At 42.5% G+C, this 14,867-nt stretch overlaps 2 protein-coding genes across 4 annotated transcripts in view; one reads left to right on the forward strand and one right to left on the reverse strand.

Moving 5' to 3' along the window:
• The window catches only part of dlg4a (discs, large homolog 4a (Drosophila)), a 44,417-nt gene extending 29,724 nt beyond the window's left edge, over positions 1–14,693 (reverse strand). The window contains exon 1 of one of the 2 annotated variants that reach the window (XM_086013022.1): positions 14,637–14,693. In XM_086013022.1, coding sequence (XP_085869148.1) covers positions 14,637–14,678 — 42 coding nt within the window. In that variant the 5' untranslated portion in view covers positions 14,679–14,693. Of the gene's footprint in view, positions 1–4,963; positions 5,269–14,636 lie in introns of those variants that run through there. The other variant, XM_086013024.1, reaches the window with a different exon arrangement.
• The window catches only part of zbtb20 (zinc finger and BTB domain containing 20), a 74,680-nt gene that overhangs the window by 9,443 nt on the left and 50,370 nt on the right, over positions 1–14,867 (forward strand). Inside the window, exons 1-2 of one of the 2 annotated variants that reach the window (XM_086013027.1) lie at positions 6,729–6,780; positions 8,900–8,982. The gene's annotated coding sequence lies outside the window, so the exon portion shown is untranslated. Of the gene's footprint in view, positions 1–6,728; positions 6,781–8,899; positions 8,983–14,867 lie in introns of those variants that run through there. The other variant, XM_086013026.1, reaches the window with a different exon arrangement.

The raw sequence follows: 14,867 nt of genomic DNA on the forward strand, positions 1-14,867 counted from the left end.
ACAGGGTGATTATTTTGTTGGAAAATGTTACTTATGATTGCGGTTTGTGGTTTACTTTTGTTTGCGAAAAGATGGTTTGAATATTTTGGCTACCTTATTTAGTTACATTACACCCCGAAGACCTCAATCCTCTTTCAAACGTTACGCTAATACGTCGGTATTAAAAACGATTAGTTGTGATGCCTATCACACTTGGGATGAAATGATTAACGATTTTCTTGAGAACATAATGGCGTTATGCTGAATAGACAATTTGTTTATTTTTCTTCAATTGTTAACTTTGCAGCGCTCTCAAACATGCGAGAAGGGGGAACTTTTTTTTTTTTTTTAAACGGTGCACTGCTTAAAGGGGGAGTCAACCCACACATTTTTTTTCAAGAATATGTTTTATGCAGGCCCACTATTTGAAACAAGGCAATATGATTAATATTAAATATGAGTTAAGCAGCAAAATCCACCCGTTTTTAGCCATCTCATCGGGCGGCCATTTTGTCACTTCTGTCGACTGAAAACGACATAACACGCCCTCAGGGCTCAGATAACGACCAATCATGTCTGACCTGTTTTCTGAAGCTGAGCCATGATTGGTCGTTACCTGAGCCCTGAGCAGTTGTGATGTCATTTTCAGTCGACAGAAGTGACGTAAAAAAACGGGTGGATTTTACTGCTTAACTTGTATACCACAAACGCAATATTAATCAGAAATCTGATTATAGAACGCATTCTTTAAAAAAAAAAAAAAAAAAAAGTGTTTGGATTGACTTCCGCTTTCATGGTTTGACCGGGAACAAACACACAAGTCCGTTGGCCTCTGGTTGCATGATAAGAAGCAGCCCTTTGATGCAGCCGGACGATTCTTCCCTGTCAGCACACTGCACTTTTAATAAGATGCACGTGTCTTATTGGCTGCCTGTGCACAAACACGAGGAAGTCAGAAGTTCACTTCGAGCATCAGCGCGAAGGCGGCTTAATAGATAATCACTTTGCGCATTCAAATGCCAAATGGGTGCTCATGGACGTACGCAGCCCACTGTACAAGCGTATTTTGAACGAGGGAAGTGATGCATGATTGGTTTTAGTGGTGCGTTGGGAGTTTCCGGGAAAAGTGAATGGTATTTTTTTTTTTTTTTTTTTCCTCCCCCCCCCCGCCAAGTCTGAAAATGGATTACACATTTTTAAATCGGGGAAAAATATATCGGGACGCAAATAAGGTAGGCTAGAGTACTCTGTCTCACTGTCTTCTGTTTACAAAGCTTATACAGTACTTTTTTTTTTACTAGCTAGCAGGCACAGATTCTTCAGATAATTTTTTTTTTCTGCGTACAGCCACTTGTTGCTAAAAAGAGTTGTGACAGGACAATTTATGGCTGCGTCACTATAACAACGCACCTGGTCACAAGGCCTTGAGCATCTGACAGCTCCTGGCCAAGGAGAACCTCATTTCATTCTCCTTTCAAAAAAGCCCACGAGGAACGATCCGGCGGGCGCGTTTATAAGACGTGAACGACATCAAGGTGACTCTGAAGTAAGCGTTGCTTGCACCTACGAGCCGCAAGGAACAGCTGTAGTGTTTGATAGCAAATGAAGTGGAAAGAACGAGTGAAGGAGGTAGAGGTGACCCCGCATGGTTCAGACTTCGACATGAACCGCATCAGTAAATATGTGCTGCCACTCATTCCTCGTGCCGCTTCCCAGGCTGTCACAGTTTGAGGCATACGGCACTCGTCTCGGGGGCAAGCGAGGCGCAAATAGCTCGGATCCATACGAAGCTGTGAAGTGATGATGTGATTCCAGTGATTCATAATGTACATCATAGCCGGCTCCTGATATCGAAATCCCCGTGACTCTTGCTTGTTTCATTGTTTGTCCGACAGCAGGCCACCGCCTCGCCCGTTTTCCAGTAAAGCCATACCCGAATCGATCCTGAGAGCGAGGCGATCATTGATCGGGATCTAGAGATGACAGCGCGCCCGATGTGAGCCTGAAATCGTTAAATGCGTCAGTGCGCCGTTTAAACTCGATACTCGCCGCCTTCCAGTCCGCGCGCTGCGCCGCACCGTATCTTTAAAGGCGCATTTCATCGGGGACGGTCCGTCTTCATTAAACCTCGCGCAGCCATCAATGAGCATTAAGCATAAGAGAGCCCATTAAAGCACTCGTGAATGCTTCGAGACACATGAAAGACCCTTTTAATTAAGATGCTGAATATAAGATGATTGAGAGGCTCCATCCAACAACAATTATGTAAGCAACCTTACATCACCTTGGAAAAGATGATCCTTCTCGGGGTTACCGCGCAGATCCGCACCAAGCATACAGAATTGACGAAAGCTGCAAACAGTGCCTGGTAGCCCTGCAGTGTATTGTCGATACATCATGTCCCAAAAGACTCGGTCAAATAAGATAACAAGCCACTATGGGACCACAACAGACCGGACACAATCTGTTTAAAGGCCACTCAGGCTGCTGGATGCATAACGAGTGGAGTGGAGCCTCAAAATACAAACTGACGTGGGGCAAGAAGGAATCCCACCAACGTTTTCTGCGGAACGTACTTCAGACTCTGATCCGCCGATGATGTCGGTTTCGGGGTGAAATTGACATGCTTTGCCTTTTGCAGCATTTATTCCAAAAGAAGGACATGGTTGCAACAAAGCATGAAAGACGAAAACAAGAATAATGTTCAAAATATAAATGTTTATGTTCCTGTATGATGTGTTTATTGACACTACAGTGGATTAAAAGTAAAGTCTACACACCCCTCTTCAATTGCCAGGTTTTCATGTGACCGATAGGAACAGTACAACTCCATAAAAAAAAAAAAAAATATATATATATATATATTCAAGGGGTTATGTTAAAAATAAACAATTGAAATACGTTTGCAAAAATATGGCCACAGCCCTTTGTTACAGGGATGTGGCAGTATTCAGAATTAAGCGATCAAATTCAAAGTTATGTTAAATAGGATCAGCACATAGATGGCTCTGATTAACCCCCCCCCAAATTAAAGTCTAGCTGAAGAAAAACAGCCCTAAAGTGTGATGCAGCAATTACGGCCCAAAGGTTCAGCCTCGGTTTTATTGGACTGTGACGAAATCTTTCAAACACTTTTGAGAAAATGTATTATGGTCTGCTGAGCTTTATTTGGGGTGAATCAGAGGTACTGTAAATGGTGACAGGTGTGTGCGGGCTCCCATTTTACACGAGGTTGCATGTGATTGGTTCATTTTAAACACAGCTTCATCCCTGTTATTTCATTTCTCCAATTTAATTTAAGTTGTGCAGGTTTTAAAGGTTAAATAAAAAAAAAAAAAGGAAAAAAAAAAATATATATATATATATAGTCGCTGTCCTGTGAAAAACACCATGTCCAATTTTTATTTTTTTCATTTTATTTTCACGTTAATGCGAGGTCTGTAATGTGGAAACGGGAGGTTAATAGTTGCCAGAAGGGAGGCGTGGCATCTCACAGGGAGGTAAGCAAGAAGTCATGGAGGGGGGAGTGGGCCACTAAGTCATGTGATTGACTGTGTTTTTGCTACAGCAGCTCTGTGTATGTAGATTGTCAGCAGGAATACTCACTGGTCACTGTATTAGGTGCGCGTGTAGGCGGTAAACACATTTAGCTTTGACCAAAGACCTTCAATTAATTCATGCGTTCAGTGTTTCTGCGGGATAAGGAAAACATTTTTCCCTTCCATTCAAGTGGATTTAATTGGCTTCTCACGATACAAAGTCGCCTGCCGCTCCGTGCTTATAATGCCATAATTCCATATACTGATCTGCACACATTTGCAAAGGCTATTATTCCATTTTATGATGCTGAAAATGTGATGGGAATGTCTGTGTTGTATTTTCATCATAATTGCTACACACACCAAAACATATGTTAGTGGGTTTGTGAATTTTGAAGATTTAAACATGGTCATCACACAGTGCCTTTACAATTAGTGAGTATTTGTTAAAAGCCAATTCTCACAGGAATCACCCATAAAAATAAAAAAAAGTACTCGTTTTGATATACAAATAAATGCAAACCTGTTTGCATTAAACTAAACAAATAGAAAATGCAGTGTTAAGCACATTTGGTCCGCAGCAAGCCCACCATATTAGTGGAGTCTAGTTCAAATGTTAAACTGTATATGGGTGAACTTTTTGAATAGATTCCTACAGTTATGAGAGAAAATACATTGTAACAAAAAACAAACTGTCACAAACCTGCAATTAATTTGAAGCCCTGTAAGCACAATGCCACAGTTCAGTATTTTGAAATTACATTGAAAAAGCCAGGTGCATTACATGGAGGGACGGCCAAGGTGGGCAAACTGGAATTCATGACAAAAAAAAAAAAAAAGACCACCTCATATATATTTACCACTAAGCCGGAGTACTGGAAACGCACAGTTTAACATAATAGGCTGCTATTCATTGTTACAGATATAAAGCAGCTGCCTGCTTCAGATTCCTCCTTGGGCCATAAGAGAACAGAGGAGGCAGCGTTCTCGTTATCTGATTCCAAGAAGGGATAAAGCCTCACATAGGCTCTCCCTGGTGATGAAGGACGTTCAAGTGGCTCTGGGCTAGACAAAGTGCATTTCCCAAGGTCAAAAATCATGCAGTGCAGTTCCCCTCTGCTATGATGCAAACCTAAATGTGGACCAGTCAGCATGAATAGCTCCGCTTAGCCCTGAAGGACCTGGCCTACTGTGGAGATAGTGATTTCATTCATTGCAGGAAACTAGTGAAGCCGCAACTGCTACGCGCAGGAAGAAATCATATAGTCAGCCGCGAACATTCTCTCGCAAGCTTTCCAGCGTATGAGATGGCAATCAATCACGTTCACTCAACGGCCACATTTGCGCGGAATCTCCCCTCTTCCGCGAAAGGACCTGACGGCGGGCGTTGGTGCAGCCAGCGTCCGGCACCGCATGCACCCCCCCCCCCCCGGGGCTCGGCTTACCTTACACCCGAACATGAGCGACAGGGTCCGGTTGCTGCAGATGACCTTACACTGGCACATGACCGGCGAGAGACACTTTAAATTCCTGATATTAGGCAGAGACATCAGTCTGAAGCCTCACATCCACACCGCTGCTCTGTCCGCCGCCGCCGCCGCCGCCGCCGCCGCGCCGCGACACGATCGCCTGGGAGCCGCGAGAGTGGGGGGTGGGCGGGGGTCCCTGCTGGGTAATAACCGACGCTAATGGGAACAAACCCGGCTTCCAACTAACCGCGTTTTAAGCAACTTTTTGCATGTTGGCCACCTTTAAGGCGTTCTATACTGTACGGACTGTGGTTTGACGTGGGGGCGCATTCGTGATATACGTCCCCACCCCCTTTCTCCCCCCTTCGCTCTCTTCCGCTCTCTCGCTCGCTCTTCTAATAATTTACTGAAAGTTTACACAACCGGAATCAAACCAGGACGATATTGAGAGCCGGTTAAGCACAAACAACACTCACAGGAAGCGGATGTTAGCTATTTTTTATTTTTATTTTTTGTTTTTAAATCACCCCGCTGTAAGTTAGATGGTATGTTTCTGTCGCCGCGCGGAGTGGGACGACTGCGCCCCCTGTCGGCACAGAAAGAGCCAGCGGAAGTGGATCTCTCCGTGGTGCTGAAAGACAAAGTGCCTTCATGTGGTGTGTCTACTTTAGTGATTGAGGTGAACCCCGCTGCCATTCATTAGCGTGCTCGCTCAAGGTGGCTTCCACCTCGCCTTTAATAAATGAGTCCAAAAGTGTCAGTGACACACACACACGGGCACACACACAAAACCACAAAGGTGATGCATTAAGCTACTTTCATGTTTGCCCTTACTGCGCTGACGCCTCAGTTAAACGGAAGGCTGTAATGTTATTGGAATGCCTGCAATAGTATTGCAGATGCTAGATTTAACAATGGCCTATTTGTTGTCATCATCTCAATCATGGGAGTCTGCATGCTCTCTCTGTGGTTACGTTGTTTTTCCTCAAGCTACCCGAGTTTCCTCCCACAGCTCCAAAACATGCATGGTCAGTTATTTAAAGAATTTACAGTCCGTGTGAATATGAGTACACTGCGATGGAGGATCATGGGAGCCATTCATTTCAGAAATTGATGTTGCTTTGTATTTTTTTGGAGTAGATATTTTTTTTAAAAAATCCACCCATATGCAACTTAATTTTGAGTTACAGTGCAATGTGTCTCCCGTGCAGGACTGTGTTGACATGAAAAGCCCACAGGGTGGAGTGAGAGAACCGGCTAGGTTACATTTAAATATTGTGCATTCATCTCAGGACCGACTGCGGCGCTGGGCTCCATGCTCCCAGGTGACGTCAGCGGTTAAGAAAGGGAAAAAAAAAAAAAAGAAAAAAAAAATCCAATACACAAGCGACTTCACCGCTCACTACTCTCTCGTGAGGGATATCCTGGGAAGCATGCTAGCGGGTCTAGGATATCAGGTCAAGGCCCAAAGGGGTTACTATAAAATGTGCTTTAGTGTTACATCCCTCAACCAAGCAGTCCGTCTATTTGAGTGTATACAGTATACTTTTGGTGCTTGGATTATCATGTGTAAAAGTGACGATGACAAATGTGAGGGCGTGTGTGTTACGTCTCCAAAGTTAAATGACGCATTTCCTCATTGTCATTCTGTGCTTTTCTCAGATGACATAACAACCCCCCCCCCCGAGATGACTTCTGAAACTCACATCATGGTTTCCATGGATATTGCTTTGTTAAAGACGAGACACAGACGTCCTTCATTGCAGCAGTTAATGCATTCTAATTCTCCGGCTGTAAGTGTTCACTGTGAGCTTGCCGCGATGAGTAATAGGCCAGCAATAGGCCCTTTTTTTTTTTTTCTAAATCACACACTGGTGGTTCCACTTATTTCCCACAGGTTCCCTTTATATCAGATCTACAGTATTTTCACATCCCCATTATCAAACTCTGATAATTAACACGTTCCTAAGGAGATAGAGTGTACTGACATGTTGAAACTATTGGCTCATCACCCGGTTAACGTAACTTCAGAGATGTTTTATCCGACTTTGCTACTGCCAAGAGTTTCCGTGCGAAATAATTGCCACAAGTAGACGCCCCCACGTGTACGTGCACGTGCAAATGGAGGTAATGGAAATGGATATGGAAGTCACAGTGAGATAATAAAGTGTCCCGCAGCTCAGCACAAATGAGCAAACTAATTGATTAGGTGTCAACTACATACACAGATAATTCATTCATTTAAAAAAAAAAAAACTCACTAGGTGATGTTATCACTTTGCAAACACTTTCCTGCTTCCGTCCAAAATAATTTAAGCTAAAGCTAAATATCCACCCATCCATATTCTGTACCACTTATTATTAGGGTTGTGAGTGAGCTGAAGGGGATCCCAGCAGAGTTTGGGTGAACCCATACAGACAAACAAGCATTTATATTCCCACCTAAGGACAATTTAGTCTTCAATGATTTTAACATGCATGTTTTGGGGATGTGGAAGGAAGCCGGAGTACCCGTAGAAGTTCCTGGATTCAAATTCCCCACCTCGGACCTGTGAGGCGTATATATGTGCTAGCAGCTCCATCGATCCGTCATAAAAATCAACCATGTGCAGTGGTTTTAAAATCAAGCACAATAGTAACACAAAATCAAATGATACAAAAGAGACTGAAAATAAAAACAGAAGAGAAATGAAACCGAATTTGAGGAAATATTCACCTGTTATGGCTTTTTCCAAAAAGTCAAATGTTGCATGACCCTAAAATATAGTTTATATGACGGCGCATTTCCGACAACTTTGGACATAGGAATATGTGTATGAGTCTGTATACGGCGCTCTGTTAACTGAACTTGACCTGCTCTACCTCAGTGTTATGTAAGGCATGACGGTCACAGTAGAGCCGCGGTATTCCACTGTGTAGGTTTTAACATCGTAATGCTGCATTGTGTGAAAGAGAGTGAGAGAGAACCCCAAAAGAGCTGGAGTGTTTCCATGACAACGTGTGCAAAGGGGTGGCAGACGTCTAACAAACGCTCCACTTGCCAACAGTGTTCAGATCACCATATTTATGGAATGACTGCTTCCGTCAAAACTGGTTGAGCACTGAGAGGGGAGAAAAAAAAAAAGAAAGAAAAAAAAAAAAAAAAAGCGCTCCGTGTGACACAAATGAGACACACCGGAATTTTCCTCGGGACATGCTGCAAGCTGTTTGGCTGACAGGATTCACCCTCATATCAGCTCACTCATGCTCGGAGGTTACTTTATTGATCTGGTTGACTTTTGCTTACATTTTACAAACTAGTATAGGGTCGACATATCAAAACATTATTTTCTCAGGGTGAATTGTGTTTCATGATCGAGCCAATGCTGGGTTATTTATACCCACCACATTGGCTTTGAGGAGTTGACCCAACACAAGATTTTGATCCTAGAAAGGGTCAAACTACCAATACTGATGATTGAAAGCTAGCAAGAAATGTGTTTTCAGGATTTATCGGCATAGCTGTGCTTAAAATGTATTGTATTACCATCATGTTCTAAGAGGAACAAGCAACTTCAATTTCAGTACACAACAAAACTGTGCAAAATGGCAGCCAGCTCTTCAGCCTACCCAAATCCAATCTTCAACTCAATCTGATGGGTGAAAATAATCAGCCCAGTTGCCCACCAAGTGGGTTAGCAAAGCAACCCAGCATTCATGTGCGTGCAGTGTTTTATTCTTAAACCATCACAAATGTTCCAGTTAAATGAGAGGAAAAAAACCCAACAACAACAACAACAACAGCCATCTTGCATGCCGTTGCTTTCGCTCAGCCTTGACGTAAACAGCAGGAGCACTCAAAGCTCACTCTGCCGCTCTTACACACTAACCATACTACTCCGCATCACATATTCTTGCTTGTGTGTCTTGCAGAACCACCCAGCTGTGTAAATTTTACATGCCAGAATGGAGTCATCACCAATAGTGATGACCCGGAGAACTGCATTATGCATGAGGTATGGTGTGCACGTTATAGTTCAAAAATACTTTTAAAAGCCGCATTGCCCCCCCCCCCCCCCCTTTGCAAATTGCAACACATTTACCGTCCTCATTTATTCAACTTCTCCTTTTAGTTGCTGCGTGGCTTTAAAATAGATGATGTAGTTAGGGGTGAAATGGCTGAGCATCAACCTTAAATAACACCTGAACTGGGCTAATACATGATCTTCCAGAACGTGACACAGCAACTGCCGCTCCAATTTTATAAAGCCATCGCCTCACTTTCTCCAGCATGGCGCCGGCCTCTGCTGCCTGTCCCCCCTCCTCAGCTAAAGTAGACGGCCGAGTGCCGGCCAAGCCGTGGCATTTGGCTTCCTGTTTTGGAGGGTTTGAAATGATGAGGAAAAAAAATCTGGATGAAAGATAGCTGCTGACTGTCAGCTCGTGCTTCATCCTGTTTCCATCGCTGTCCGTTGTTGAGCAACCAACAGCTGACAAGCGTCTTGTCAGGCTCGAGTCGAGTCTGACTCGTGTCGGTGTGTTAATTATTCCCCACAAGATATACTGTACATTCTCGGGTTCGTTAGGTAAACATGTTCTAAAATAAGTACGATTGACTCTTTTTTTCTATTTGCTGTTTGCCGTTCATGAATTAACCTCTTTGTGTTTTTTTGGTCTGCGGAACCTATTTTCAGCAATTGCTGTAACACTGTCAGATGCCACAAGATGGAGCCCAAGCCATAGGAAATAGTAGGGGATAGGAAAGTAGTAATTGGTGTCAAGGAAGTATGAGGTGTGAAAAAAAAATTACCACTACTGTTGTAACAAACGATTTCAAAGTTTTGTCAGTTTAGTTTTTAAATTAGAAAAACTTGGTGATTAGTCGAGATTTAATTGTGATTTCAATTTTTTGGCTTCTCTCAATCTTTAAAATACTCTAATCGAAGAAAAACAATTGCCAAAGGGCGCCGCCTACGTGTGAGTTCCCGACTTTGTGAAAATACCCCGAATGCACCATATTACTTGCATGGTAAGCATGTGACGTGTGTGTGATTTTGCCCTCCCTGAGCGCACTTTAAGCTCTTTAATGACACCCCAGTTGGAGTTTAGTGTAAAACTAAACACAAGACAAAAATAATTACGCATATTGTACATTTAAATACAATGCTTTGTTTCCAAAACATTGGCGTTGCTAATGCTAAAGTCAATGTAAAATCCCTTTGACATGCTAATGTGAAGCTAGCATCGACTTCCAGGAGTGATAATCCTTCAAAGAACAAATATTCACTGACAATTTCTGTAAGAACACATCCTGACAGGTAATATAACAATACTCAAAGGCACATATCATTCCCAATCTGTGAAGGACGGCTATGGTGGTAATTTTGAGTCGATGACTTTTGGTCGTTGAATAGTATGTTTTGAAATGAATGAATAATCGTTTTTATTCATTGTGATCTCATTATCAATCAAAATAATAGTGCTTTATTCTTTACCATAATTGCCGTGCAGTATATTTGGCCTGGCGGCATCATTCCAGCTCAGTATACACATTCCGATACGAGATGTGCATTGTGGTACAGTATTGTGTAAGTTTTCTAGCATGACCATGACTGCTCATTCCCCTTAGTGGGCAGCACATTGCTAATCATTACATAATACCCCACACCCACCTACTCCCTCTGGTTTTAACTTTTCTTTTCCACGGGAATGGAAATGATCAACCGGGTGGCGTAAAGCACCAGCGTGTGGCCTTACAAATTTGCCACATAGTCAAAAACCTAAAGGAGAAGTTTTAAGATGAAGAAAAAAAAAAAAAATCTGTGACTTATGTTTGTCAGAATGGCATTAATGTATGACTTATAAAAGAATAATGTGGTGAGCCTGCTGATGTATGTTGCATAGGAATTAAAATTGTTTCTTTTTTTTAATCCCAATTGAAGCAATCCGTGCAAAGTTTTTTTAATTTTTTGTGGGAGGGGGGAAATGCATGAAATGCAACAAAGAGACACCGCTGATAGCTTTAGCTTGGCACAGAGCGAGCACAGCGTGTTACCAGACTGGTCATCCATGGCCATGCTTTTCCGGCCAAGAAGATAAACACAGAACCACCAGGTGTCTACAAGCTGCAACTGACACAAAACTAACACCTGGAAAAAACGAGCGTACTGTGTTTTCCCATTTAATGGCTCGGGGAATTTAGTTACGTAACTGCACATGTAAAAATGCCAACTTTTACATGATGATTTACAGATACCATGATTATATATATATATATATATATATATTTTTTTTTTTTTTTCTCAGAGGCTGAGGAAATATGCTGTTTACATGCACGCATGCAACCAAGTCCGGCGCTCTCCTCTTTGTGGGTGGATCAATGTGCTAATCACATGTGCCATCAGAAATTCAGTATGAAGCGCTTCACGGCAATCTAACATATGTGACAGCTCGCTGCTGAACCATCGCATCCAATCAGTTTGGGCGAGAGAAAAGAGTGGCGGAAAACCATGGTGCACGAATAACGCGCAACCATGACATTGTTAAATGACAGCGCAGTGTTGTGACACTGTGCTTGAGGAAAACAAATGTTTTCTGTGTTGCATCGCGATAATGTGAACTGCACATGGTAGGAAGCCATTTCACGTTGTGATTGTTGTGATCAGTCTAGTACAGGCTTTTCCAAACTTTGTCTACTTGATAGAAACTCATGACAACAGACTGGAATTCCTCACAATCTCGGCTCTAAAGGCTATTTTAGCTACGCCTGCTTCAATTCAAGACGGCGTCCTTGTTTATCGTATCATCCACAGTCAGGGTTTCATGAAGTCAAATGCACGCATACCAGGGTGGTTCTGACTGTGGGTATTATGATAAACGATGCCTACTCAGCCATGTGCACCGTTTGCTAAGACGCGAAAGTATTCATCATGGTTCATGCTCAACGTGAGTATCGCGCATATCAATGTTAAAAAAAGAATGCTTGATTTTCTGCACGCAGCTCGATAGTATTATCCTCCAACTAATTAATAGAAAAAAGTCGACATTTTCAGCTTATTCAATGGAGAAAAAAAAAAATGTCATGTTTGGAAAAGTTGAAGTGTTTGATCATTTTGCAGAAGGTTTCTTTGTGGTTGTGGTGGTTTGCGCCCACACACACGCAGGCACGGTGACGCATGCTCCAACTAGTCCGGTCTTTTACTTTGTGTTCGATTTCCTTCTTAATTCTCATGAGAACGTGTTGCCGATAATCATGCTGGCCTCTGCTTGGACTGAAAGAAATAAGTGGATGGTTCCCCCTGAGATGAAAAGGGAATGGAGAAGAGTTCACTCAACGTTGGCATATTGTGCCGGCATTACTCATACACTAGTGGTTGTTTTTCACTTGCGCCATATGTCAGTTAGAATTTTCCACATTAGTTTATGATTTTCATGAAAGTTTCAATTAACGCTCAGCACATGCCTTAATCTGTAAATGTTTCTGTTTTGTGTTAAAGAGGAAAAAAAAATGCATGATCACTTAAGTGGCCTCGAGATACAAATTTAATTCGTTCGGGGGGGGGGGGGTCACGTAACTCAAAGCGCTCGTATCTCAAATCATCTTTCCCTATTGAAATGAACAGAAACACCATTAATCAGTTACAGTCCCCCCCACAAAAACTACAGAAAGTTGTAATTGGACAAAGACAGACAAGCGTGCATATACTGTACTGGAGAATCAACTACTCTAATGCCTTCCCAGTATGGCAGTAAGATTTGTTCTTCGTACAGGATAAAGAATATATACCTGTAGGTATTGTTATAAGCCTGCAAGTGCATAATTTGTATCCAAATGTCTGTTGCTTGAAATTTAGCAACAGTGTCATATAGATGCTAATTGTGTGCCTATGGTGTTCTCCATTGTATGTTAGCATTAAGCTAGCGGAGGCTATGAAGTTGTTTTAAATATACGACTTATGTATTTGTTTTAGGTTTAGTTTGACAGTAACCTTCAGCCAAGAGTGGTAATAAACAGCTTTAAGTCTTTTTTTTTTTCTTTTGAAGAATATTTAATCATATCTGCCAAACTGTTACTTGTTGTGAAGTGAATTGAGTCACCTGCAACAATACAGCAAGTTTGCACCCTCACGTCAAAGCAAAAAATAATCCGCTCGGTCCAATCACATCTCAAGGCGCCACTTTTATTAATAATTGAGGTGATTTCAGTTCTCCTCCCTCGATCCAAAATAGATGCCAAATGTCTTCCAAATTTCAAACCAGTGAAAAAGTAGCCACGTAGGCTATCCTTTTTTTTGGAGGAGAGTGTAATTGTTTTTTTTGTGATGCATAGATTTGGATCTCAGTGGTCGAAATATACTTGCATTTTGAATGTACCGTCGTGGTCCCTATTCAAATGACTCTGTCACAGCAAATCCACTGTCGCTCTTTCTAAGTCACTCCTGCAGACCTTGTTTAGCCCCTTGTGGCTGTAATCGAACCTCTTGGAGAGTTTGTCGTCTTGTCGCGAGTCCATTGAGGATTTATTGGTGTGCTGCGGTCCTTATGCTTGTCACTGGCACGTGTGCGTGTAATCAGCTCTGACTGTAGTACTATAATTAAGTCGGTGTGGGGTTAAAAAAAAAACAAAAAAAAAACAAAACACGCACACAAGCCAAACATTACACAAATGCAAATAAACACATATGAAGGTACTCATTATCAGATATGCTGTATGGAATCCTGTCCATGTCAATAAAAAATAAAAATATTAAGTAGGGATTTCTGTCGTTATAGTTGAGCTAGCATGAAATCAAAATCTTCTTGCTGGATTAACATACCTACAATTTTGTTGACCAGGAAAATATAAAAAGAGCAATAACAATAATAAGGAAGAATTCAATTTTGTGAAACACAAATTATTTTGTGGTTAACCAACACAATGCAACCATGTAAAACAATAAAAAAATAATATATAGAATAATTTAAAAGGTTGTGGAAAAAGAAACTATTATTGAACATTGCTATCAATGCTCCTATTAATCACATGCATACCTTTTTTTGTTGTTGTTTTTTTTACGCTGACACTCACTGATGACCCTACCCAACCATAAAACTATTATTAGCTCCCTTAAACCATATCACCATTTTGTTCAATTTTGCCGTCATCGTCTCAACTAATCATGCGCGCATGTCCTCATAAAGGGACATACACGCTAATTGCACTATATTCGCCTATATTGTCCCGTGCAGGAAACGCATAAAGTATCTGCATTTACCAATTCCCTCATGGTTTAATCAACAAGTCTGCTTGACTTGCACTCCCTCCGCATGTCCTAGCGTGCTCACCGGCTCATGCACGCCCACATGTGTCAGGCCACGCTCATACCGAACATACCCAGCGCATGAATAAACATAGCCAGCGCACACGTAGATGGCTCATTCCCTCATACGTACTCTCCTGATTCAACTATGACTCTGGAATCACATTCGATGCAATGTGCGCAAACGGAGAACCCCCCCCCCCCGCCTCCGCCCCCGAAACGCCCCCCCCCTCCCCCACCCCCCCACCCACCCCAATGTAAGCTTGCCAGTACGACTAGCTGGCATCGAGCTAACATGCAAAACAGAGGAAGACGTCAGCAGTGAGATGGAGGCAGAGGACGACACAAACACAAGAGGTGAATTTACCTACCACACATGGGCAGAGAGAAGGCAGCTTAGTGCGGCCCTTCATGAGCGAGAGACAGAGGAAAAACAGCCTCCCAGACACCCGCAGCGGAGGAGGAGGAGGAGGAGAGGGATGGGGAGACAGCTACAGAGACTGGGGAAGGGTAAGGGGGCAGACTAGAAGGAGGGGGAGAGAGGGAAAGGGGAAGGGGGGGGGGATGTCGTAGTAGACGAGAGGAGAGAGTTTTCCTGGAAG

This window comes from Filicampus tigris, chromosome 17 (assembly GCF_054856515.1).
Source record: "Filicampus tigris isolate MCC_2025a chromosome 17, RoL_Ftig_1.0, whole genome shotgun sequence".
Classification (NCBI taxonomy): domain Eukaryota; kingdom Metazoa; phylum Chordata; class Actinopteri; order Syngnathiformes; family Syngnathidae; genus Filicampus; species Filicampus tigris.